This window comes from Corythoichthys intestinalis, chromosome 11 (assembly GCF_030265065.1).
Source record: "Corythoichthys intestinalis isolate RoL2023-P3 chromosome 11, ASM3026506v1, whole genome shotgun sequence".
In the NCBI taxonomy this organism is placed as follows: domain Eukaryota; kingdom Metazoa; phylum Chordata; class Actinopteri; order Syngnathiformes; family Syngnathidae; genus Corythoichthys; species Corythoichthys intestinalis.
The window spans coordinates 33,163,736-33,190,772 of record NC_080405.1 but is presented as its reverse complement, the minus strand read 5'-3'; the positions used below and the strand labels follow the sequence as shown (position 1 = coordinate 33,190,772).

General features: G+C 40.1%; 2 protein-coding genes across 2 annotated transcripts; both read left to right on the top strand.

The window, feature by feature from the left end:
* The first annotated feature begins 1,354 nt into the window (after positions 1–1,354).
* Positions 1,355–12,372, top strand: lpar4 (lysophosphatidic acid receptor 4). The gene is made up of 3 exons (XM_057850664.1): positions 1,355–1,691; positions 7,514–8,248; positions 11,408–12,372. The coding sequence occupies exons 2-3, from the start codon at positions 7,673–7,675 to the stop codon at positions 11,894–11,896; spliced, it is 1,065 nt and encodes a 354-aa protein (XP_057706647.1). The 5' UTR covers positions 1,355–1,691; positions 7,514–7,672; the 3' UTR covers positions 11,897–12,372.
* A 3,825-nt stretch (positions 12,373–16,197) lies between these two features.
* Positions 16,198–26,960, top strand: LOC130924236 (putative P2Y purinoceptor 10). Its single transcript, XM_057850662.1, is given in 5 exon segments — positions 16,198–16,530; positions 21,656–21,839; positions 21,924–22,104; positions 25,620–26,103; positions 26,106–26,960. Coding segments are annotated over 4 exon segments (1,245 nt in total). The 5' UTR covers positions 16,198–16,530; positions 21,656–21,660; the 3' UTR covers positions 26,507–26,960.
* Positions 26,961–27,037: the final 77 nt, after the last annotated feature.

Here is a 27,037-nt window from a genome sequence, read left to right as displayed (position 1 = left end):
ATGGGGTAAGCTGTTTGTGAAGTTTTGTGCATATACACTATATCTGCTTACATCCTGGGGGTTAAGCCCCCCGTTCTTAAAACCTAGTGACGCCCCTGGTTATTATTATTATTAAAGATGTCCCGATCGGATCGATCGGGTCCGATCACGTCATTTTCAAAATATCGGAATCGGCAAAAAATATCGGACATGCCTTTTTTATATATATGTATGTATATATATATATATATATATATTTTTTTTTTTATCGTTTTCTAATTGTATATAACATTACAGACAAAATGTCTTACACTCATCCAGAGGAGTTTTGGCTTAAAGTAGGGCTATCAAATTTATAGCGTTAACGGCGGTAATTATTTTTTCTTATTTAATCACGTTAAATAATCAACGCATGCGCTGAACGACCCACTCACGCATTTTCGCGTTCAATCTATAAAGGCGCCGTTTTACCAATATATAGAGCTAAACACAGCGTATAATGAGTAGAGAGAATTTTGACAGCCTTTAGAGCCTTTTTTTATTTGGCTAAAGCTTTACATTCCCTCTCTCAGCAATTAAAATTAACGTGGGAGGCAATGTGAGGAAGAAAGGTGGTAGTTGATCATTTTGTTAACACCCTATGTTCTTTCCCAACACAGAGAAGATATATCAATTGGAGCCCCTACGCACAGTCATGATTGCACTTCCCATCATGCATTTGGGTTGAATGGCTGCAGTATCATTTACTGAAAGCTCAACAAATACACTAGATGGCAATATTTAGTCACAATATACAAAGTCACATTTATCCTTTAAGAATTACAAGTCTTTCTATCCGTGGATCCCTCTCACAGAAAGAATGTTAATATTGTAAATGCCATCTTGAGGATTTATTGTCATAATAAACAAATACAGTACTTATGTACTGTATGTTGAATGTATATATTTGTCCGAGTTTTATTCATTTTTATCTTAATGCATTTCCAAAATGTATATGATCGGGAAAAATTATCAGGAATGATTGGAATTGAATCGGGAGCAAAAAAAAAAAAGCAATCGGATCGGGAAATATCGGGATCGGCAGATACTCAAACTAAAACGATCGGGATCAGATCGGGAGCAGAAAAAAACATGATTGGAACAACCCTAATTATTATTATTATTATTATTACTACCAACAAAAGTCATTTTTTTCTGTATATTTCAAAAAACAAATATAGATATCTGAAAAATGCAAGGAGAGTGTTCTGTCATTGCCTGTAGTGGTGGGCAATAAAAGTGTTTTTTTGCTTGTCCCCTCCTTTATCTCTGTCTCTCTCTCGCTCGCTCTCTCTCCCTCTCCCCCCTGCGGCCTGACCGAGGTGCTATTGTCTGGTTTCCTGTGGCTGTGGAAGTTTCGCTCCTCTCGCCAGCACGCTCACACGTGCACGCGCACCAGGGCAGAGCAAGCAAGCGAGGTAATCCCAGAAGGAAGGCAAGCGCACGCACGACTGGAAGGAGTCCTGGAAAAGAAGCTCGTTTAGCTGAAGCTAAGCAAATAAAACGAGTTGTTTTTATGGATTCCACATGACACAGAAGGCCCGATCTCGTCAAGGTTTTGAGACTGGGCAAGTGAAGTGACATGTGAAATACATGGAGTTTATCTTGTGACAGCTGCTTCCCACTTGACATCAGCAAACACAGAGGAGAGCTGTCATCATCCGTTCATCACAGTGAGTCTGCCCGTACGCTTTTTATTCGAGTCTAAAACAGCATGGGAGCATGTTAAACGCTCCAGTGTTCTTCCGTATCACGTGATTGTCAATTAGTTTATAGTTTGGGTAAAGCACGTTTCTAAATGTAAAAGTAAAAGTACTGATTCAAAAACCAATCTAAAAAATATATATACATATCCTGAAAAGTGAAACAGAATTATACTGCCGATTATACACATTTTCCATTTAGATAAGATTTTAAAATGGAAGGTGATTTAACTGAATTATCACATATATAACTACCTCGATTTTGTTATTTTAACACTGCCTTCTCAAAACTCAAAAATATACTTTTATTCAGATTGCAATTCTTAGTTTATAATAGGCCAGTCCCAGTGTTCACAGCAATAAATTGCACTCATGTTTGATTTGATTTAGGTTTCAGGTGTTGCTTGTATAACACAAGTCATTGGCCGAGAAAGCAGATTTACAGATTGTTTTGTTGTTGTTTGTTGTTTTGTCTTTGATTGTTGGCTTTCGGGGGACTCTTTACGACTTCTAGTTTTGTTTTTTAATGTTGGCTTATAGGGGACTCTTGACGACTTGTAGTTTTCTTCTGGTTACAGTCCTATGCTAAAATGCTAACGGAAATAAAATGCTTGAATGTGGATCTCCAGCTCATCAATATTAAACAACAAATGTTGATCATACAAATGTTGAGGCGCAGGCGATGCAGAAGACTGTTTCGGAGGCGGTCTGTCTGACTGTTGATGCCATCACATTACGAATTTTAGTCTCGGGTGGAAGCCAGAAGGCTGTGGCGGCTAGCTTCAAACTGGCGTCGAGCACTGTGTCCAGCGTTTTGTCCGAGGTCTGCAAAGAATTGTGAACAGCCCTCCAGCCCTATTTTTTTTTTTTTTTTTGCCGTGTTCTATAACTAGCCAATGGGAAGGTATAGCAGTTTTCTGGCGGCTATGGGACTACCCGAACTGCATTGTAAGCCTTGATGGTAAACACGTTATCATAAAAGAGCCGAGGCACTCAATCAGTGATGATGTATCAAGTTTGTGAACTGCCTACTTGAAAATTAAACATCAAAACAACTCTTTTGACACCAATCTGTGCTTTATTCTTCACAGACTTGAAGTGTGACACACGTAAATAAATAAACAATAAATGATAAAGTGCACCAACCAAAAGTACGACATAAAGTGATAAAAAGCTGGCAGTTTTTGGCCGACTGGGTCACCGCTTCGTGTGGCCATTCGATTCCGAACACACACATATTTGTGTTGGTTGTCCTTCCATTTTTTTATTCAATCGCTGGCTGACCTCCAGCCTCGTATTTTCAGCAATCTCCTACCATGAATTGCTTGCCATTTGGCAATCTTCATAATGTCTTAATGAGACATTGTAGAAGTTTTCATTCTTGCTCTTTGTTAATACTCTCGTTAGCTCCGTCCGTTTTTGCGTGTAGCAAAATAATGTTTGACAATTGCGGTGATTTCGCGCTGAACCGGAAACAACAGTCTGAGCGGACCAATTACAGTCCATTTCCACCAAGTCACACGTTTTGACTCGACACAAAGTCAGTAAAATGTGAAGGAACATGAAAGGCTACGGCGGAGGGTCATGAATCGGGTCTGCCTTGACGCCGCAGGTCTGCTACAGTAGCATAACTCACCTTAAGTGTCAAGTGTGCCACTTTTTATGAGTATGAGGATGTGCAGGTTGCAGAATCCGAATCATTAGTCGTAAATAAAGAATATATGGTATTAGCTACCCCCTCAGTCATTGCAACTAAAAGTTCTAGCAACATGTTATTTTGCAACTTACAGTAGGGTAAATAAGTATTTAATCAACCACTAAATGTGCAAGTTCTCCCACTTGAAAATATTAGAGAGGCCTGTAATTGTCAACATGGGTAAATCTCAACCATGAGAGACAGAATGTGGAAAAAAAACCCGTAGAAAATCACATTGTTGGATTTTTAAAGAATTTTTGCAAATCATGGTGGAAAATAAGTCGTCTATACTAAAAGTTTATCTCAAAACTTTGTTATGTACCCTTTGTTGGCAATAACAGAGGCCAAACATTTTCTGTAACTCTTCACAAGCTTTTCACACGCTCTTGCTGGTATTTTGGCCCATTCCTCCATGCAGATCTCCTCTAGAGCAGTGATGTTTTGGGGCTGTCGTTGGGCAACACGGACTTTCAACTCCCTCCTCACCCCGTGGCGTCAAAATGATAACAAGAACGGGGAGCAAAAATCCCAGAACCACACAGGGGGACCTAGTGAATGACCTACAGCGAGCTGGGACCACAGTAACAAAGGCTACTATCAGTAACACAGTGCGCTACCAGAGACACAAATCCTGCACTGCCAGACGTGTCCCCCTGCTGAAGAAAGTACACGTCCAGGCCCATCTACAGTTCTCTAGAGAGCATTTGGATGATCCAGAAGAGGACTGGAAGAATGTGTTATGGTCAGATGAAACCAAAATAGAACTTTTGGTAGAAACACAGGTTCTCTTGTTTGGAGGAAAAAGAATACTGAATTGCACCATACCCACTGTGAAGCATGGGGGTGGAAACGTCATGCTTTGGGGCTCTTTTTCTGCTTTGGGACAAGGACGACTGATCTGTGTAAAGGAAAGAATGAATGGGGCCATGTATCGAGAGATTTTGAGTTAAAATCTCCTTCCATCAGCAAGGGCATTGAAGATGAGACGTGGCTGGGTCTTTCAGCATGACAACGATCCCAAACACACAGCCACGGCAACAAAGGAGTGGCTTCGTAAGAAGCATTTCAAGGTCCTGGAGTGGCCTAGCCAGTCTCCAGATCTCAACCCCATAAAAAGGAGGGAGGGAGTTGAAAGTCAGTGTTGCCCAACGACAGCCCCAAAACATCACTGCTCTTGAGGAGATCTGCATGGAGGAATGGGTCAAAATACCAGCAACAGTGTGTGAAAAGTTTGTGAAGAGTTACAGAAAACGTTTGGGCTCTGTTATTGCCAACAAAGGGTACATAACAAAGTATTGAGATGAACTTTTGGTATTGACCAAATACTTATTTTCCACCATAATTTGCAAATAAATTCTTTAAAAATCAAACAATGTGATTTTCTGGGATTTTTTTCCACATTCTGTCTCTCATGGTTGAGGTTTACCCATGTTGACAATTACAGGCCTCTCTAATATTTTCAAATGGGAAAACTTGCACAATTAGTGGTTGACTAAATACTTATTTGCCCCACTGTATCACAGGGTACAACTTTCAACCTGCAACGTGAGTGAGGGAAAGCAACAGCTGGATGTACAAGCTGAACTCGAGCCACAGAGTGGATCCCAGGGGGCCTAGTTGTTTCTGTCACTGTGGTCGTCTCGCGGCTAGGGTGGGGGGAGGTTCCGTGCAAGTGCAGCTGTCTGTGACCTGTACATGAAACCAAACACACATGTCGGAGGCCTTAATGTGTTTGCCAATGTGAGCCACAGCTTGGTGATATGTGCATCTGTATTTCTGTCATGCACGGCAGCCATTGAAACCACTGCTATTGGTCTTTCTGTGTTAGTGTGTCCGTTTGTAAAGATTGGCACATGTTGGTGTTTGCCTGCTTATGCGCAGATGGGTACAGTGAGGGCATTGTGAATGTAGGCTCAGGCTTTCTGGGAGGCGTGTGAAAACGCCATAAAGATGTCACTGCAGCTGGCAGAGGACACTGCTGATAGACTGCGCAAGCTCACAGCATTTACTTTGTGGCGGACATTGGGTGAATCACATTCAAACTCGCTTACAATTTTCACGCACAGTCGCTGCTATGTTTCTTACTTATTATTAAAAAGAGTGAGGCTCAAATTCCCTCCAAAAAAGCAGTGTAGTAGATGTGCTTAAGCTATATTGCTATCCATGACTTCAAAGGCACAATTTTACAATAAAACAAATAAAAATGTCAAGCACGTTATTTTGGCTATGATTATGTCCTTTGATTTCTGACCAGAGAAGAAATAAGTAGTTGTTTAATGTACCGTATTTTTCGGACTATAAGTCGCAGTGTTTTTCATAGTTTGGCTGGGGGTGCGACCTATACTCAGGAGCGACTTATGTGTGAAATTATTAACACATTATGATATCATTTTACATGTTATTTTGGTGTTTTGGAGTGAAACTGATGGTTTGGATAAACTTGTCAGCATGTTCTTTATGCTATAGTTACCTGAATAACTCTTAATAGCTATTGCCACGTTCGCGTTTTGCCTTTGGCAATGTGTGTTCAATTGTAATATTGACTTTTTTATATTGAAATGCATGCTTTTAGTTTGTGGCGCTTTCACGCCCACGTGGGGCGCACTCGCACTTGTTTACGCGAAGAAGAGCGCTCACACGCCACAAGAAGACGGACACTACGCAGCGTCTATGAGCGAGTGGGAGAGAGAGAGAAACAGAGAGAGAGAGAGAGACAGAGAGAGACACACGGCTGCGAACCTACATTCATTGTTTATGCTTTAAAATATCTATACAGAGGCAACGCCTGTGTGTGTCATCTTTTCTGTTTTTGTTGTGTGTTTTCCACCCGCGATCGGACACTTAGAGCCAGTTGTGTGGTTGTTTGAATGATGTGCTAATGCTAACCGTTTGTGTCATTGCTGTAATAGCACCTAATTATCATTTATTTACGTTGATGCGAACCTGTTTGGTATCGAGGACAAAATTGATTCGGCAAATTATATGGATGTCCAGCATCGTCATTTGGGAGTTTAGCTTGCTGTATAGCCAGCGAATTGTAGCGTCCTGGTGAGGACAGTATATTTGCATTTCGTTGTCCATGCACTGTACACTGTACCCTTATTCAGCATATTGTTCTCTATTGTATTTTTATATTAAATTGCCTTTCAAGATGGCATATCTGTTCTATGTGTTGGATTTGATCAAGTACCGTAATTTCCCGAATATAAGGCGCACCCGTGTATAACGCGCACCCCAAATTTACTTGTAAAATCTAGGCAAAATTATTGTACCCATGTATAACGCACACCCTAATTTCAGCACCAATAAATAGAAAAATACAAGAAAACAGAGCTCGTGGACAGATACAGAAATGTCATTTTACTGACTGGTGAAACACAGCACAAGCATAGCACATTGGTAGTTCAAAACATTATCGTAAACTGACAATATGCACGGCAATAATATGATCTGACAACTTCACCAACTTACCAGAATCCAGGTTGATACGGTAAAATAAAAGTGGGAACTGAAGTCGGAAATCTGAACGAGCGCATCGCTATATAATAACTATTGTTATTTGGGTTTGAGTTTCCCGAGGGACAGATATAATTGACGGACACAGGAAGTCTGTGTTGTGTTACGTTTGTTATGGTCCGAGTTGCAATAAACGTTGACTCAAATGAGTTCAAGAAACTAAATTCTGTGCTTTATGAAGAGTAAAAAAAGCAGAATTTAACACAGACGAAGTATTACTGAAACAAAATAGTGACGTCATGTCCCGTAATGGTCGGCAACGGATCGCCGAATACGTTTTCTTCAACACAACATGGCCGTGTAAATTAAAAAAAAAAATCAGTCTTTATGTATATATAATATATATCTGTTTCCATCTCTGTACCTGTGTGTAATGCGCACCGTGATTTTATAAGTTGATTTTGGGGAAAAAAAGTGTGCGTTATATTCAGGTAATTACGGTAAATTTCCCCCGAAAACGCAGCTTATACTCCGGTGGGACTATGAGAAGTCAATAGTTTGCAATTGCTCATTTCTGGCCAATATGGTAAAATGTCACAAACTCAAATATACAATGACAGCTTTTTCCACTTTACGACAGGAGCATCTGACTCCCTCCATACATGTGTCCACAATGGCTTGGAGAAGGCTTGACAGGGAGAGCTCCTGCTGACACTTCCAATCTACAAATTGCGTCCTATCCTTCTAACAACAAAGTTCTGGTCTGATCCTGTTCCTCGGAACCGTACCTACTGTCACCATGGCAAGTTTGGTGCTCAATGAGACCGGGATGGAGGACTGCGGCATTGACGACTCCTTCAAGTACAACTTATATTCCGTGGTCTACAGTGTGGTCTTTGTCTTGGGCCTGATCACCAACTGTGCTGCGCTTTTTGTCTTCTGCTTCCGCATGAAGATGCGCAATGAGACGACAATGTTTATGACTAATTTAGCACTGTCTGATTTAGTATTTGTTTTTACATTGCCATTTAAGGTCTTCTACAATGTTAACCGCCACTGGCCATTTGGAGACGGACTATGTAAAGTTTCAGGGACAGCCTTTATCACTAACATCTATGGCAGCATGCTTTTCCTCACCTGCATCAGCGTTGACCGCTTTTTGGCAATAGTTTACCCATTTCGTTCCCGCTCCATCCGCACGCGCAGAAACGCTGCAATGGTGTGTGCAGCTGTTTGGCTGACCATTGTGGGAGGAGGAATATCAGTCACCTTCTTCTCTACCATTAACAGCACAAATAGAGCCACCACCTGTTTCGAAGGCTTCTCGAAGAGTACCTGGAGGACCTACCTTTCCAAAATCACTATCTTTATTGAGGTGAGGCTCACACAGCAGGAACATTTACCTATCCTGTATTTGTCATCGTTATAATTAAAATACATTTAACTGTATTGAGGCGTGCCAGAAAAGCGGTGTCGCAATCGCTACATTTTACAGCTAACAATCTACACACAAAAAGTTTCCCCTTCAATCTAGGCCAGAAAAATAACCAATGCATCTAAAAATATTATACTGCAGTATGTGCTTCCGAGAAGAGGCTAGAATTGTGGTGTGGCAAGACATTGTGGTAGCTTCACAATCACCACGAGAACGTGCCTGCTCTCATTTCCCCGAGTTTCCTTTTTCCTGGTTGAAAAGAACATTGCACAGAACAACCAAGAGCAACCTCTACTCACCACATTTGGCTCCGTGTGCTTCCCCCTCCTTTTCCCAAGTTCAAGGAGGTCAGCAAGACTGCAAAATGTGGACCACAAAGATGGTGGAAGAAAGATTCCTTTAAGGAGTGCAAGACGGCACGGCAGAGAAGTGTTAGACTGCTGGGAGAATACTTGGAGTGGGAAGAATCATGATTTAAATTTGAAATCTGGCCTTTTAGGACATCAGTCCTGGAACCTTTCTGGCCTAATTTGAAGATAAATATGTAGAATAGATGTACATAAAACACTATAAAAATGTGAAAAAATCACTGTGTGCAAATTTCCGAGGTACTTCCGCTTTACTTTCGCATTTCTGCTCGTGACTTCATTTTACACTTTCTCCATCTAAAACAACAATGGAGCTGGAGTGGAATCACTCATCAAAATCCCTCAAAAAAAGACAATTTGGAAATGCCGCATCCATCTGCCATCATCAATACATGGGAGGACAATATGAAAAAATGGCTAAGAGTCGCCACAACCAAAATGTTTTTTATTTTACTCATTTAATGGCAGGGGATGGAAACGATATCAGGGACCTCAAAATCTCCGAAGCATCCAGTTGAATGTGTCCTAATACATGAATATGGGAATTTTTTGTTCACGATGGCAGATGTGGAACCAAGACAGTGCGACCATAAAGCGATAACAGGTACAATTATGTTCAATTTGACTACAATTCTATGTGTTGCATGAGCCATCATTAGCTTTACATTAGCTTCAGCGATAAGGAAATGTAAAACAAATACTCCTCTACTTCAAGTCATACATGGGCTTTTTACCCTAAATGGCTAAATTCAAGTGTTACACGTTTTTTGTTTTGTTTACAGGTGGAAAACGCTGTTAGGCAAGGGAAGACAACTTGATGTGCCTCACAACAACACTTGCGTTGATGGACATATATCGAGACTACGTGCATTCTACCTTGATGATGGAAGGCTCGATTTATGCTCCACCTTTGTCAATATTTTTCCAATAATTTTATAAATTGTGATTTATTGACCTGTTTTACACATGCACCAATTGTTTTAAATAAAAAAAGAAATGGAATCATGTTGTCTAAAAGCTTTATTGCGATCAAAATCTGCAATTAAAAAAAAATACTATTTGTGTTTATACATGTGCAATGAGCTCATCATACCACAACTATAATCAAATGAAAATTATAGTATTTCCTTGTAAACATAATCTCTGTCAGACCTTCTGCATTCGGCAACTGTAATATTATTTGTAATTTTGCCTCATTTTGGTCAATCAAGAGGCCGGCGTATCAATTCTACACCACATGTTAACACAGGCTTCAAAGATTGTTACAATTTTGTCATTGAACCTGAACGATCAACAAAGTGATAAGAACAAAATGCAATCTTTTAGGTGAATCCTTTAGGTTAAAAGCACATCCTTAACTTATTGTAGGGTGCTGGTTTCGATTCAAGGCGTATGGTGAGGTAGATCCACACTGGCGTTTTGAAGCTGGATGCTGTTCAAAACATTCCACTTCCAAGCATATACTGTATATAGGTGCTTCCAGGAGTTCACACAATCAAGCACAGCATAGAAAATCCCAGAGTCTCTTCTATGTCCTGCTGAATCCATTTTTGGCAATTCCGTGGGTTCCTCTGGTTTGATTTGCGGTTTCAAACTTTGTCTACTTCAACCGAAATACATGGATTTTCTGTCTAAACCAGATGTCTGTAGCAGAAAATGTCAAAGACAGCGCCGCCCATGTTTCGCTTAGGAAACTTGTCTATAAAATGACTGTTTGAATGCAAACAACAATTAGCAAATTCCAAATTGTATGACTTCATGGATGTTCAAATTTTGCAATTAAGAGGTTTTCCAGAAAATGTCTTTTTTCCCCTTTTAAGCTTGATAGCACTAGTGCAAAGATTTGTAAAGAATAATGGAATCACCAATACAGTGATTCTTCACTTATCACTTTTAATGGGGACCAGAACCGACCACGTGAAATGAGAAACCGTGAGTAGTCACCCGCTTCCAATTTTTAACATACATTTTTAAACATATATATTATCAATAAGTGTATATAAAACCATATAAATGCATATGTTATCATTAAAACATTAAAGAATAGTTTGACACATGTAAATAAAGTATTAATAATATACATAGCATACTGTACATACAATTAAGTTGCAAGGGATGACTACTTTAGATGATTATTGAAGTGTTTAGTTTTTTTTTGATAGAAAACACAATCACTATTAGCAGAACAAAAGAATGACAATATGATTATATTCTTCTCGTGGGGTGGCGTGGCTCAGTGGTAGAGTAGTTGTCCCCCAACCCAGGGTTCAATTCTCCGCCCTGATGAACTCGTCTTAGTGTCCTTGAGCAAGACACTGAACCCCACATTGCTCCTGGTGCTGCGTCACCAGTAGGTGGATGGCAAGATAGTGTAAAGCGCTTTGAGCGCCTTGAAAGGTGGAAAAGCGCTATATAAGTAAAACACCATTTAGCATTTCTCTTTGTTTCAACTGGAAAGCGTCTTTGAGCATCGGTAAAAGTGCTCTATAAATACTATTATAAGACAAACTAAATTTAAAAAATTAAGTAGCTTGAAACAACTGTACTATACTCATGTTTTTGTATTTTTTTTTTAGATATTTTATGTCATGTCTGGGGAACAAAATGTGTACATTTTTTTGTCTTGCAGCAGACACATTTTATTTCCATGTATGTAAATGTGATGACATATTCCTTTCCTGTCTGCATCCACCAAAAAAAGAAAATGCTCACACACGTATTGTTTTTCTAGATTGTGGGATTCCTCCTTCCCCTCTTGGCCAACTTGGTATGTTCCTCGCTGGTTCTAAGAACACTTCGTCGCCCAGTGACCGTTGGCCACGGCTGTGACAGCAAGAGACGAGTCTTGAGAATGATTCTCGTCCATCTCGGCATCTTCGTCATCTGCTTCGTCCCTTATAACTCTATCCTCTTCCTGTATGCCTTGGTGAGGACCCAGGCCTTAGCAAATTGCTCCGTGGAGCGTTTTGCACGAACTCTGTACCCGATTACTCTATGTCTGGCCAGTCTCAACTGCTGCTTGGACCCCGTGGTCTACTACTTCACTTCCGAGAGCTTCCAAAAGAGTTTGACATTAGGGAGCAAAGGATCTGGCTCCCGTCCTGAGAGTATTCCTCGTAGCGACACTGAGGCACCGGACACGACAAACACACTCCCAAAGGACACACACACTTTGACCAGGAATGGAAAAGACACTAAAGTATCAGAGAGTCAGTTCTGACAAGATGAAGAATTGATGACAGAGGACAAAAGGGTTTAAGAAACCAAGGATTTCAAAAGTAAAGCAATCAACTGTTTGGTCCTGGAACCGGTAAATGCATAGCTCAGCAGATTAGGCTTGCGGTAATTCCGAAAATATGGTCTGGGCTTTACCGATTAATCCACCACTTGGGAGCAGAAGAATGTATCTGTTGATTTCAAGGTAACACTGAAAAGAAGTGACACCAAGACAACAGTGAAAGCCCTGGGAAAGCAGACTTGAAGTTTGAATGACTCAGGCATTAATGCACACCTTCATGCACTGGATTTTCAAATATGATATTAATGGATTTTTCTAAACTCAAGAGTCCTTGCATGTTATTGTTTGAAGTTCAAGTTTGCTGTTAAATGTGTGTTATGACACAGTTTAGACATGTTATTATAATCCAGCCAATCTGATAAGAAAGAAAACGAAAAAAATGTGTCTTGTGTTGACATTTCGGGACATTAAATGATTGTTTTGAGTTGTTCCCATTGCGGAATTTATTATTTTGGTCACATGCCGCTTGATTTGTTAGTTTGGTCAAACCTACTCTGGACTGGCCTGGTTTGAACTCTCATAGCAGTTTGACTGACTGTTTTTCAGCAGACAGCAAGAGTTTTCTTGACGAAGGTGCGAGAGGCAGTTAGGATTCAGTTGAGAGTTCTGGCTTGTTTGCTGTGTCACAGGCCAAATGCGTATTATGGCCAAAGCAATGGTCCATTGTTCACTTCTGAATGGGCTCTCTCTGTCCTAATCTGGCCTTAGACTGTAGATCTGCTCAAAGTCTCACAGCAATGTGTACACACTCCAAAGTACGGCTAAACAATGTTGACTAAATAATCACCCAAAAGCACAAATAAGATGGTACAAAAACAGTGAACGCATGAGTCAGCAGATCTTTGAGATGGTGTTTCCTATTGCTGAGAAAGCATAGATAGCAATACATTAGCCTTTCGATTCCGATTATATGACCGTTACAACCATTTTTTCCCCAGTTTGATATCTTTGTGTCCGAAGTGAATTTAAGTCGCAAATTCCCTCAACAGAAGTGTATTACCCTACTTGAGTTGTAGAAATGGTTGTTTTGTTGGTTGAAACAAATATATTCTTGACTGGCCAACTGTTGGCATGGTGACGGTTGGCAAGTCGAGTAGCTTTTATTGGAATATACGCAGTCTTCAAAAAGTCAAAGGTTCAAAGAGGAGCCGTGATCTGGAGAGTAGCCAAGCCGTAATCCAGCCAATATCATGTTATTAGGGCTGCAGCTATCAATTATTTTAGTAGTCGATTAATCGATGAACTAGTTAGTAATCGGATAAGAAACATGAACAATTAAAATACCTGAGCTGAGCCTCAAATGGTATAAAAAATAAATAAATGAGGATCCAAGTACAACAAAAGAACAATTGGGTAATTTACATAGCAAAGGTCCGCTCGGTTAAATGCTATAAATTGCTAATGTTTTTTTTTTTAATTATTTTTTTTAACAATGCTCTTAACAAACGGTTCAAACACATATTACCACAAAAAAAAAAAAAAAAAAACGGCTAAATACACCTATAAACCTAATTACGAATGCATAAAAAAAACAGCGTAAACCAAAATATACCTCATGTTGGTCTTAACAGGGAGCAGCTTAATTCAACCATGTGAAATGAGTTATGTCATATTCATTGATGCCACTAGAAGGCAGTATATTCACCCAAATCAATAAAACTAAATGCAAACACTTTCTAAACAAACCATTACAATGCCACTTTAATTAAACGAATACTCGAAGCAAAATTTAATTTGAATCTTTTTTTCTAATCAAATTACTCGAGTTAATCGATTAATTGTTGTAGCACTACATACTATAAGCAATATGTAGCAGTGATTCCGTAACGCTTTGGCATAATTTGCCCCAAAATTTAATTGAGCCTTAATGAATGACAGGAGATAATCTTTTTCTTAACAAAATGTATTGAACACAACGCAGAGAAGATATAACATTTGCAGCCACCACTGACAGTAATGGTTGCCCAACTTCCCATCATGCATTTGGTCAGAACAGTTAAGTCGCTAAAGTATCATTTACTGAAAGCACAAAAATATATATATATATATTCCTATCTCTCAAAAAAAAATAATGTTCACAAAAAGAAAAACGCTCAATGCACAGAGAACTGGCATTCCCAATCAAAATAGCTATTCATAATAATACTCAGACTTTGGTCAAACTCTATTCGAACATTTCGTTTAGCTCAACAAATATACTTGATGGCAATATTTAGTCACAATATACGAACTATCAGAGGTCTAGTACGTTGTGAAGTCAACACTCAAATGAACATAAGGTACCGTGAACCCGGAAACGACGGCGTCAGTCCAGGGGTTGAAATATATTAGAAAAACTTGGCTAGATTTCTAATTAATTTAAAATTTGCCCTTGACACCTTGTGGTGTATTTCAATCACTACCTTCCACAATGGTGAGCTATTAGTTTATATTTTGATTGAACATTTTGCAAATTTTATTCAAACGAAAACATACAGAGGGGTTTTAATATAAAATTTCTATAACTTGTACTCACGTTTATCTTTTAAAAATTACAAGTCTTTCTATCCGTGGATCTCTTTAACAGAAAGAATGTTAATAAGGTTAATGCCATCTAGTGGATTTATTGTTATAATAAACAAAAACAGTACATATGTGCAGTATGTTCAATGTATATTTGTCTTCTTATCTTTCCATTCTAACAATAATTTACAGAAAAATATGGCATATTTTAGAGATGGTTTGAAATGCGATTAATTTTTAAGCTGTGATTAACTCGATTAAAAATTTTAATCGTTTGACAGCCCTAGTATCTATGCCAGAAACAGTAAGAAATAATGCCAGTTGTCCACTACACTGCAGATCACTTTTGTAGTTTAGTTTGGTGCAGCGCCATAAGATTTTTTTAAACTGTTAAATAACTCGAAGGTTGGAAAACCCCACAATAAAGGATGTGCACACAAGCTGGGCTGTGTTACTTTGAACTCGAGTGTGAGCAGGTTGATGATGATGACACTGCAAAGAGCTACTGTAGTCTGGACAGCTGCATTTATATCTTTAGAACACAGCCAATCACTTTGTGAAATCATCAGGCTACATAATACTGAAACATTACCTCACTTAGAAATGGAAGTAGGGCTTTACACCTACTCCACCATTTACACACTGAGATGACTTTTAAAGAAATATATCAGTTTCTGTAATATTGACTTATTTAAGCTTTGTGTGGATTGGTATTTATTTTCTTTTGCTGGCATGTCATAAAAGCTACCAGGGACAGCTGGCTTTTTGGTATCCATAGTAACTTTGAATGCAACTATTCTGGTCCTGTTGGGTATTTTCCCAAATAAGCTTAGTTGCCAGGGGGTTGCTTTGATTTACATTGCTGGTGCTATCAGCTTTAACCAGACAACCATAGGTTGTTTTGTTGTCAAAGGCAGGTTGGTGTTGAATATTGATCTTCCACATAATTTACACAATCCTCCCTCTCCCACCGTACTCTCCCAATGATGCCTATAGTCAACCATACATAGACATTTTTTTGTTTTTGTTTTTGCGTTGGCTGGCACCATATTGGCAATAATTTATTAAATGCCCTGAATTGATTCAATGAGGACGAGGAAGTCCTAAGAATTGGAGTTTGGATAAAAAGATGCGAGAACAGGGCTTTGCTCATTGACTGGTTCATTGCATGAACGTGAAGAATAGTGTGTCAAGATTATGAAAAATTTCCAAAGCAGCTCATGGTGTAGATGTGCTTATGAAAAATGTCGTTCAATGCTGACCTCTAGTGGATTTATTACAAAAAGTTACAATATTATGACCAAATAGGCAGTGTTGCCATTTTGGCGACTTTCCGTTATTCGTTTCTCCTACAGCGTGCATTACAAGTACATGCAAATTGTCAATTATGCAAATTAGACAAGACGTCATATAGCGACTTATAGGACCGCCAATAGCTACTTTCCTTACTGGGGAGTTGGAAATACTGAAATGGGACAATGTGAGGAATCACCACGGTCCCAGTGAATCTTCACTGTTTTACAACGTTTAAAAAGATAATTAATTTTAAAAAATAGACAAGACATAACTCTTTAGTCGTTTCAAATGGCAACTTTCTGGATTTAAGCAACACAAAAAGAAATGTCCGCTTAACCCCACAGGCACACACAAGGCAGCATCTTTTGATCAGTGCAAAAAAAAAAAAAAAAAAAAGTATCAAAGCAAAGATATAATAGACACTTATGAGCGTAGTGGTTCTGCTTTGGTGGCCCATACAGTTTTACAGTGTGTGCAAGCTCATAATAGTATAGCAATATCAGCTTGACGCAACCATTTCCCCTATCTTGTTTCAGAAAAGACGAAGCTTATTTAAGCCTCAGGGTGGCAGAACTATACATTCTTAGACAAATTGTACTGTATGCCATTGCGCCATGACGTTTTTTTTTTTTTTTTTTTTTTTTAAACAGCTGCTGACTGGCAACTAGATTTTACAGTTGCACTCTTTTTCAGTCTACCGTGTGTGTGAAGCCACAACGCTGCTGCATCCATGTACTAGAAAGACGACAAAACACAAGGTAATGACCTTATTACAATTTTTAGTATACTGTTCTGTAAAATTTCTGTGCATTTGGAGCCACATTCACTTGAAACAATCATCAGCCAATCAGACTTAAAGTGATCCTCTAACTTAAATACATGTAGGCTCTAATAAACCACAATTGTTGTCTTGTACTAAAATATGTTGTTAGAAACACATAAAATGTTAAATCAATGGCAATATTTTATAATATTTAGTCCATATTTTGACCGTTAGTTGGCGCCATGGTGTGCGGGCTCGCAGTGATGACGTAATTGGTATCTTTCCAAATGTGAAGCGTGTTCACCAATTGCTTATTGCTGCCTAAACTCGCCAAGTAAAATGCCGCGATGTGCTGCTTATGGATGCAATTTCCAGTCAAATGGAAACAAGGGGAGTGGAGTGAGTGGTCAAGGTGGAATTATTATTTTTAGTGAATAAATGTGCATAAGTTGAAGCTTCTCCCCCTTTTTGGTCCCTGTATGCACGTATCTTACCCACCACGCGTTACAACTGTCGCCCGAACATTTTTCCTGGATCTCAAGAAAGATCCGTCTATTTTCTGGATCCGACGGTCCCACCGCTTCTGCAATATTGGTTTCGGATCTGTCCATTTTTTTGATTCGTCGGTCCCAAACAGCAGCTTTTCAGATCAGTCTATTATGTGGAATCGACGGCCTGACGCGGCTGCGACATTGCCATGGGATCGGTCTAATTCCTGGATCTTCGAGTGAGTAAAAAACGCGGATTTGGATTACTATTGCTATCTTTTATGTTGACTATTCTTCGTGTGAGTTTTCCCCAAATCATACTAAACAATTAAAACACTATGGTAGGGTGACCATATTTTGATTTCTAAAAAAGAGGACACTCAGCCCGGCCTCAAGATACTTGAATTTTACTCGAAGTTCACTCAAAGATGCCTATATCACTTTAAAGTGAGACCCCTCACTCTGGATGGAAAAATGCAGTTTGAAAAAAATAAATAATGACTTAAAAAAAAAAAAAAATATATATATATATGTATATATATATATATATATAAATATATATCAGGGGTCGTGTTAACCGAATATTTACCGTCGTTGGCCGTTTTTTTTAAAACGGTGACGGAAAAAACTGAAGTCCATCCGTCATTTTGACAGGTTGCAATTCACACCCCAGACCACAGGGTGGCGAGTGAGCATATTAATTAGCTATTGTCTCTCTTGATGCATGACGTCGTTGGCCTTACTCGGAAAAATGTCAAGGCAACTGAGTGTTTGCCTGGCACGGCCAGACTGTTCTCCCTGTATTTTTCAAACACTGAGAGAAAAGTCTGGGACACAGCCTCTCGAGTAGGTACAAAATCAATCGACAAATCAGATTTGTTTATTTGCGTGACGTGTTTTTCACAAGCAACGTCACTCTTGCGCGCCGAAAGTCGTCTCGACAACAACACGGATGGCGAACGGCAGAGCTGAGAATATGCTCCAATCCGCGGTAAATTCAGTTTTAAATGAGCTAAAACACATCGACACGAGACATTGACAACAGTCTGTCTCGCGCAAGCCATGTTGAATAAACTCCGTTCTCCTCGTATGTTTACTTCCGCGCGCAAGTCCCTCGTCCTGCCCTTGTCGCTTTGCTAACGGCACGTCTGCCCGTTGCTGATTGGTGCACTCCGCTGTCTGTTTGCCTCTTGTTAAGCTTGTTCGGACAGAATATTAATTAAAAATGAATGAAAACTAAATACTATTGAATACGTCATTATTATCATTTTAAAAATGTAAGTGACGGGTAAAAATAGATTATGACCAGATTTTTATGACACTGTCAGTCAAAATGACAGACAACGAAAAAGTCTAGCGCAACCTCTGATATATATATGTAATGCAGACCCATAGAAATGTAGTCCAGTCAATACACATACACACAGTAGGCTATGTGCCAACTAAACATTTTTATAAATTACTATCACGACAATTGTCCTTGACAAATTGTTATTCCCATTCAATTGATGTTCTCTTTCAATGTTCTAGATTGCACACAAACAAAAAACGAAATAAACTAACAAACTATTCAATCAGCATGTTTCCAAACGTAGCAGTTCAAAACTACGTTTCCCATAATGCCTAGCGCGGTTTAGCTTACTGGTAGCTAGCTGAGGCAAATTTCAAACTTTGCTATGAAAGTTTACAATCATCGGCAGCGCGCCGATGCGACACCAAACGGGATTTTACAGTCAAAGCTCTGACAGAAGTCAACAGTTGCCATTATATACGTATTTATCATTAAAAAAAAAAAAAACAATAAAAAAAAAAAAACAGGCATTGTGGCCAAATCGTCAACCCAGTAGATGGCGGTAATGGCTCATGATAGGGGTAAACTGCCAACAAAAACAAGAAGAACTACTACTTCCCTCCATTCTAGTAGGAGCCATGTCAACTGCTGCCACCCAGCGGCCGGAGGGATCCCTTCAAATTGGTCCCGTGAAAAATCATAAAAACCGGATATTTTTATGAATTTATAAAACCCGCCCGGACCACGAGGACACTACTTGAAAGTAGGACTTGTCCGGGCAAAAGAGGACGTTTGGTCACCCTACACTATGGTACGCTACAGTGACGACAGTGACTGACTTGGACCTCACAACAATGTTGGGAGTTCATCAGGGAACGCGTGTTTGCGTACTGCTGAGCTCCCGAGTGAAGAGTGGTCAAGGTGGAAATAATATTTTTTGTGAATAAATGTGCATAGTGGAAGCTTCTCCCCTTTTTGGTACTTTTATACACATATCCTAGCTACCATGCGTTGCAATGTACAAGACATGGATTACACAAGGTGTGCTCTTTGGCCTGTACTGAATGTAAAGCACACGACAGCTCTGGATGCTAACAATCTACATAATTATATTGGGATAAGTTTGAAAACGCAATATGCTTACCTTGAATATCTGCTAATAGAACCGGACAGCATACACTCTTGCTCTAGGGTTGCCACCTGTCCCTTAAAATAGGGAACGATCCAAAATTGGGAATTAAATGCTGCCTTCCGTATTGAACTAAAACGGAATATAAATGAATACATTTCTATAAATTTTAGGAGTTTTGGGGATGTCTCTTTTTTTTCCTCTGCCTGTACAGCTGTGGGAGCGAGGGGAGCATCCCATATTTCTTATTTCTGAAAGGTGGCAACCCTTTTTGCTCCCAACTGGACTTCCCAACAGGACTCTCTCGCATCACCAGTTTTGCCCAACTTTTGTCCTATCAGGTATTTGCTGCACGCATTTTTCCCTGAAGCTCTTCTTGTGAACGACCGACAGTGCTGTCCTGCTCTTCACTTTTCATATCTGGTTCAATAGGAAGGGTAGAACTGACACATGTTGGGAAAGCTAACGAGTGACACGCTGGAATTTCGGCAACGGGACCAGTGACGTCACGCACTGCGATGTAACAAGAATGGCGACCTATCACTTAAAATAATTTTACAAACTTTATTAAAACAAAAACATTAAGGCTACGTTCATACTACAGGTCTTAATGCACGAATCCGATTTTTTCGTCTTTTTCCGACTCGAGTAAGGCATTAACTTGACGGTCTGAACGTGACAAGTCGCATAGAACTGGACCATTTCAAATCCGATCTGGGTCACTTTCGTATGTGGTCTAAATCCGATCTGGGCCACATTTTTCCAGACTGTCGCGGCGGTCTGTACTGTCCAGTCCCGCAAATCGGATTTAATGCAGCAATTACGTCATCAAATAGCGAGAGAGTCGTTACCGTAGCGATGCACCTGTGCGTTATTAGCGCCTAGCTTGCAGTGAACACGGCTTTTAGGAAGAGCTGAGCTTGACAACAGTCATAAAAAATATAAATGGGTTGAGGATAAGCCTGAGAATGCTCAGTTTTCTCTCTGTTCCAAGTGAGCAATATTTCAACATTGCCTCCACGGCCGAGAGTCGGGACAAACTGCCCGTATGTGTGTGTGACGTGCACGGACAGTGCGTGCATGCTATCGATCCATATAAACTTTGAATATTTGCCTAAACGGGGATTATTTATGTCTGTTATTTGTGTCCACCTTTTGAAAAGCAAAATATGATATCCCTGGAATGACGGATGACGTCTGTCATTTGTTTTGATGGTTCTGCGCATGCGGGTCTTCTTGCTTAGCGGGTGTCGGACTGCGAATTAGTGCGCATGCGTAATACTTGAACGGTCTCAATGGATAAAGGCAGTCTGAACGGGCACGCCAAAAAAACGGATATGACAAAAAATCGGATTCGTGCATTAAGACCTGTAGTATGAACGTAGCCTAAGAGAGGTTTTAATATCAAATTATTATAACTCATACTAACAGTTATCTTTTAAGAATTACTTGTCTTAAAAATAGAGGATCCCTTTAAGATAATTGTGTGATTTTCACACAGAGTTCTTTTATAGTTCTTTCATAGTAATATTTGAATGGCAATTGTTGACATGCAGGCATAATGTTTTTTTTTTTTTTTTTTTTTAATTAGATCCAAACAGTTATGTTTCAGTTCTTCTTTTTTGATACTAGTAGCTTGAGAAACAATTTTGACTGGATCTGCATCCAAGGGCAAGGCAACATTGGCACAGAATGCACTAAAATAAGGTCACCATCTCAAAGTGTGACCCTCCTCATCGGGCCTCAAAAGGAAGGGCGGTGTCTCAGTTTGATGGCAGGAGGAAGGGTGATGCTGATTTTATATGCTCTGCAGTTTCCTGGTGTAACCACTGCTCTGAAAGCATATGATTTACTGGAGCGCACAATATGTTTATATTCTTGGTCAGAAACGCATAGGTGATGCATGCAGAAGATGGAGCTACAGTCAGGTTTAATGTAATGCATGAAAAACCGGCGGATTTAATTTTTACAGTGCAAGTGTGATCATAACTTACAAACAGGTAACATGACAGTATCATATCGGTCTTATGCAAATCTTGTAGATGTTATGTAACTTCCTACATTTGGTGGTTCTTTGTACTTATTAAACAGAGGCACTTGAGAAATATTGTAGTCTTAGCATTTCTTACTTCCTTTTTGTTATAGCTCAGACTTGAAAGAAAAATTATGGTTTATTATTATTATTATTTATTTTTTTTTTTTTATGTGAAAGTGGGAATGACCCTGAATATACCCCAATCATGGCACGGGTCCTTGGAGAACTCATCGTGTGGCCACAACATGACAGAATGGGAAGAGGTCATGGACAAGCTGTACACATACTTTTACCTGTTGCTCTTCATCCCAGGGCTGCTGCTCAATTCTGTGGCTCTGTGGGTCCTCTGCAGATACATTAGGTAAACAGAGACTGACACACCCATTTTCAAAGCATAAAATACAAGTTGGACAATACACTTCTTTGTTATTTTGTTACATAACAGGAAGAATACCAAGTCAGTGATCTTCATGATTAATCTGGCTTTAGCAGATTTGATCCACATCCTATCACTGCCCCTAAGGATTTTTTATTACTTGACGCACATGTGGCCCTTTGGACAAAGTATCTGCTTGCTCTGCTTCTATTTAAAGTACCTCAACATGTATGCAAGCATTGGATTCTTGGTAAGCAGCAACTGTAAGAGTGAATACTCATACATACATACATACAGTACAGTATAGACAAGTTTCCGAGGTATTTACTTCCACATGTCTGCCCGCAACTTCCGTTTTAGAATTTCTCCATCCAAAACAACAGTGAGCTGTAGTAACATTACTCATCAAAATCCCTTAAAGGGTATGAAAACACTAAGGGGCTGTGAGATATCAATAGAACCGTTATGTGGCAAGATAACAAATATTAATAAAGTTAACAAAAAAATAAATCGCATTCATGAGCAATTATCGAAAATAGATCGAAAATTACGAGCATTTCCGAAAGTATTCCGGAAACAGCCGAATGGGGCGGAGACGTCATAACATGAAAACAAAAGGTCGAGGCAGCTGCCATCGTTGTTTATCGACGAGAGAGTTGCGTTCGTGTTTTATCAAAAAAATCGCTAAAATGGTTCAAACCTGTCATGCTATGTGGTTTACAAATAGCCATTTGTCGCAATATAGTACCCATGAGTTCCCGAACGCGAAAAAAAGAGCTGGACTACACAGACAATGAGTAAAGTTCGTCAGTGCTAAGGGGGCTAATTTTGCAGACCCAGCCTCCGGCACGGTTTTCTGTGGTGCGCATTTTACACCTGAAAGCTATACGAACTATGGACAAATGAAATCAGGTTTTGCTAAGAAATTGCTGCTGAAAGCAAATGCGGTGCCCACCTACACGCGCACCCACCTAAATGTCCCGAGATAACAAGAAAGAGGACGATGACTGGCTCTGATGAGACCACCCCACCACCCCAGGCAAAGCAAAGGAGGGAAATGGCCAGAGTGAGTACTCTTTTATAATAAAAAACATATCACGCATTGGATATAGGACTGGACACATGTATAAATTATCGCTCGTAAAATATATAGAACAAATCCTCTAATCCCATTCATATTTGTGTCGGTTGGCAGAGCGAAAACCGATGATAGCACATTAAATGATAATTATTCTATATATTACTTTATTTTGCGGTCACAGTGTATCAGCTTCACAAAAAGAAATGCAAAACAAACCATTTGGTGTTTCTGTTGCCGCCGGTGTTTCGTCAGTGTGATTGCTCCCCTAAATGATCCTTTCATTAGGCTGCATTGGTTTTCGTTTGGGCTCAAATTGATAACTCAAACACCAAAGAAAGGTTCATAACTCTCCTCGTCACCATTAGAAGAATGTTCGTTACGTCGGATTCGTCGCTGCAACTAGAAATAAAATTGTCCGCCATCATCGCCGCCATTCAGTACTACAGCACTGAGCCGGTTGTTTCCTTATAGTGACATCACGCACACACTATGCTAGATTTCCGGCATCTCGGGGGCGGGTCGTTTTAGCTTGACAATCGACCTAATTTCTATCATTTTCTTGGTGTTGCGATGTGTGTTATTACACGAAGTGGCATGGTATGAATTTTAAAGGCATGCGTTGATGGATAAATGATGGAATATTAGCATTTCCCCAGGTGTTGTCATACCCTTTAAAAAAGACAATTTGGAAATACCGCATCTATCCGCCATCATCGCGACAGGGGAGGACAACATGTTCATGAAGGCAGATGTGGAACCAAGCTCGCGCCACCACAAAGACCGGGCGTTTTTGTAGCCATGCTGCCGCTGTGTTATGGAAGGTATGTTCTTCCTATCCCTGCATTTTCACGTGTCTGTGCCCAAAATATACCAAAGCTAAAATCTTGCGCATGAAACAACTGGTTGCCTTGGATATTGTTATTACGATGATCGTAATTATCATGATCTTTAATATTATTTACTACCGCTACTGTATCTGCTGCTAGCTTTTTACTAATCAGTATGTAACATGGCACAATAATGTCAACGCATAAATGCAAGTGTTACAAGTTTTTTGTTTGTTTGTTTACAGGTGGAAAATGCTGTTAGGCAAGGGAAGATAAGTTGATGTGCTGCACAACAACACTTACTGTACGTTGATGGACATATATCGAGACTTTGTGCGTTCTACCCGGGGACGGCTGGGAGACGGTGGCTTGCCACGTGGGGGACCGTCAGCTCGATCCCGAGATCCAAGTACGAGCTTTTTAACTGCAGCAACTTTAACATCTGCTATTGGAGCTGGAATTACCGAGGACAGCGGGAGAAAGCCCGTCTAGAGGCTGTAATGTCGGGTGAAAGTTTGGCGAGGCTCCGGAGTTCTGCTGTCTGATATGACATTCTCGTAGGCTCATCCTTCTTTTATATGTTTCTAATAATTTTATAAATTGTGATTTATTGACCTATTGTGCACATGCACCAATCGTTTTGAATAAAACAAGAAATGGAATCATGTTGTCCAAATGTTTTATTGCGATCAATATCTGCAATAAAAAAAGAACAACATACTATTTTTGTTTTTATATATAAACGGGCATGTTCATGTGTGTGAGCAGTGTGTGGAAAACTTTCCCTCCAATGCCTTCATGTGGGTGCACTGGCGGCTAGGTCATCAGCTCGAGCTTATGGCCTAGCGGTTAGTGCCTCTGCCTGCCGTTGACATGTGGATGTATTGTGTGGTGTGGGTTCGAGTCCTGACCTGAGTGAGGGGGATCAGAATTCAGTCGATGTGGTGCGGAACCACCGGTTACATGTACGTACCTTGTAGCAACAAAATTCATATCAGCCCTTCTGCTTCGGCAAATGTAATATTATTTGTAAATTCACCTCATATTGGTCACTCAAGGGGCCGGCGTATCAATCTACACCTCACATCAACATAGGCTAACAGGTTGTTATAATTTTGTCCACGAACGATCAAGAGTGATAAGAACAAACGCACAACATAAAGTCCTGGAGCTTCATCTCTATCGTGCTGAACCCAGTTTTGGAGATTCCGTGGGGTCCTCTGGTTTGATTTTGCAGTTTTAACTTTGTCAACACACTACTTACTTCTACCGCAATTCATGCTGTTCTTTCTAAACCGGAAGTTTGGAGCAGACATTTTCCAAGATGGTGCCGCCCATGATGCGCTCAGGAAACTTGTCTATATGTATTAAAAATGGTTATTGTTGTCTTTATTTGATTGGCCTGGTTAAATCATGGGCTTCTTTTGTGCTTTTGTGAGTTGTGACAAGAATACACCAGGGATTTATGCACTTTATTAAACCAAAGAACTTGCAGTATTTTAGATACTTCAGGATTTGCAGCACACCATCATGCAAGATGTTAGTGACACATTGTGGCTTGAGTGCATTGTGACAGTGGTTTAGAAGATAACATGCGCAACAAGTATCGTTAAGTGAAATGTTAAGTGAGCTGTAAATAATAAATCCAATACAGAGTAAGCGCGGGGTAAATGAAGTGTGTGGTTCAGCTTAAAAAGAGTTTAGGCGCAGTTTACTGTGCATTTTGTAAGTTAAGACTGCGATGGTTCCAATGGTGTTCACTTGCTTCAGTTCTTAAAAAGTGCTTTTTTTTTTTTTTTACATGTCAACTTTTAAATCTGTCAAATGTCTAATGTACTGTCTGTCTTTTGATCTCAGGTGTGCATCAGTGTACAGAGGTGTCTCTTCCTGCTTTACCCGTTCTCAACTAGATGGTGGAGAAGCCGCTATGACCTTGTGATCAGCATGGTGGTTTGGGTGCTTGCCGCTGGGGCTTGCTCACCCTTCATCCTCATGCGTACTAGCAGCAGTAGTGCTTCTTTCTCACCTCTCCCGTCAAACAAGTCATCCTTCCCGGATGTCCCCTTCTCCCTACAGCCTGCAGATAGTGTCTTGCGCAATATGACATGGTTGGCCTCCAGCCTCGGAAAATCCGGGGAGTTCTCGGAAACCAATGCAACTGAAGTCCACTGTTTTAAAGACTTGCCCATTCGTCATATGTCCCTCTCTCTGGCTGTCACCTTGATGGTGATGGCTGAGCTCTTTGGTTTCTTAATTCCTCTGGCTTGCATCAGTTGTAGCTCCATATTCATCAGCCATTCCTTTACCATAAAACAAACCAGGTTTCGACAAGGTCGACTCTCATTCACTCGATTCAGAGCCGACTCTCCTTCACTTGTGCTGATAGGAACAATGAGAAGAAGCAGACAAATAGGGAGAAACGGCGCGCCTTGAGGATGGTGCTGAGTTGCTCCGTCGTCTTCCTGCTGTGCTTTGGGCCCTATCACATTAATTTCCTACTCTATCTGCTGGTGCAGCAGGATTTACTGTCGGATTGTGCCACCAGGATAGCCGTGCGCCAGTTTCACCCTGTGTCTCTATGCCTGGCCAGCCTGAACTGCTGCCTTAACCCACTCCTCTACTACTTCTTAACAGCTGAATTCAGGTTTCACCTACGTAGGCGCAACTCTTCTTTGAGCAGTCCTAAGCTTTCTCCACTCCACAGGTTGTTAAGGTCAGAGAGTAGCTCTTCCAATAAATGGTAAATCCATCTAACTAAATTAAAGCCACTTCTGAATGTAAAGAGAGAGACTTTGTGTTGGAATAACAATATTTAATATCAATGTGAAATGTCCAGCACATTAACTGACTATTAATCCTTCCAAAGGAGCAAAGTTTCACAATTTTTGTCAGTGTGTTCCAGATCAATTTTTTTGTTACCTGAATGAAATGGTATTGTGGATGATAATTTGCATGTGTTCTCTTCCACTTGTGAATAAAGCTCTTTATTTACCTTCAATTACCTGCCGACGCATCGGTTACACGAAATAATATGCAATAGGCCCGGATCTAGGTTTACCCACCAGAGTGGGCACTAAGAAATCTTGAGGGGGTACCTCCAATGCAGGCTTTTTTTTTACCCTCTGCATTTCTCCGGGCTTGGGACCGGCGCAAGTAGGACACTGGCTTGTGTCCGTTGAGGCTGCATTAATTTTTGGGGGGTTTATTTGTTTTTGGTTTTTTTCATTCATCTTTTTACTTATTTTCGCAGTCGGCGTGATGTTACGATGACATCC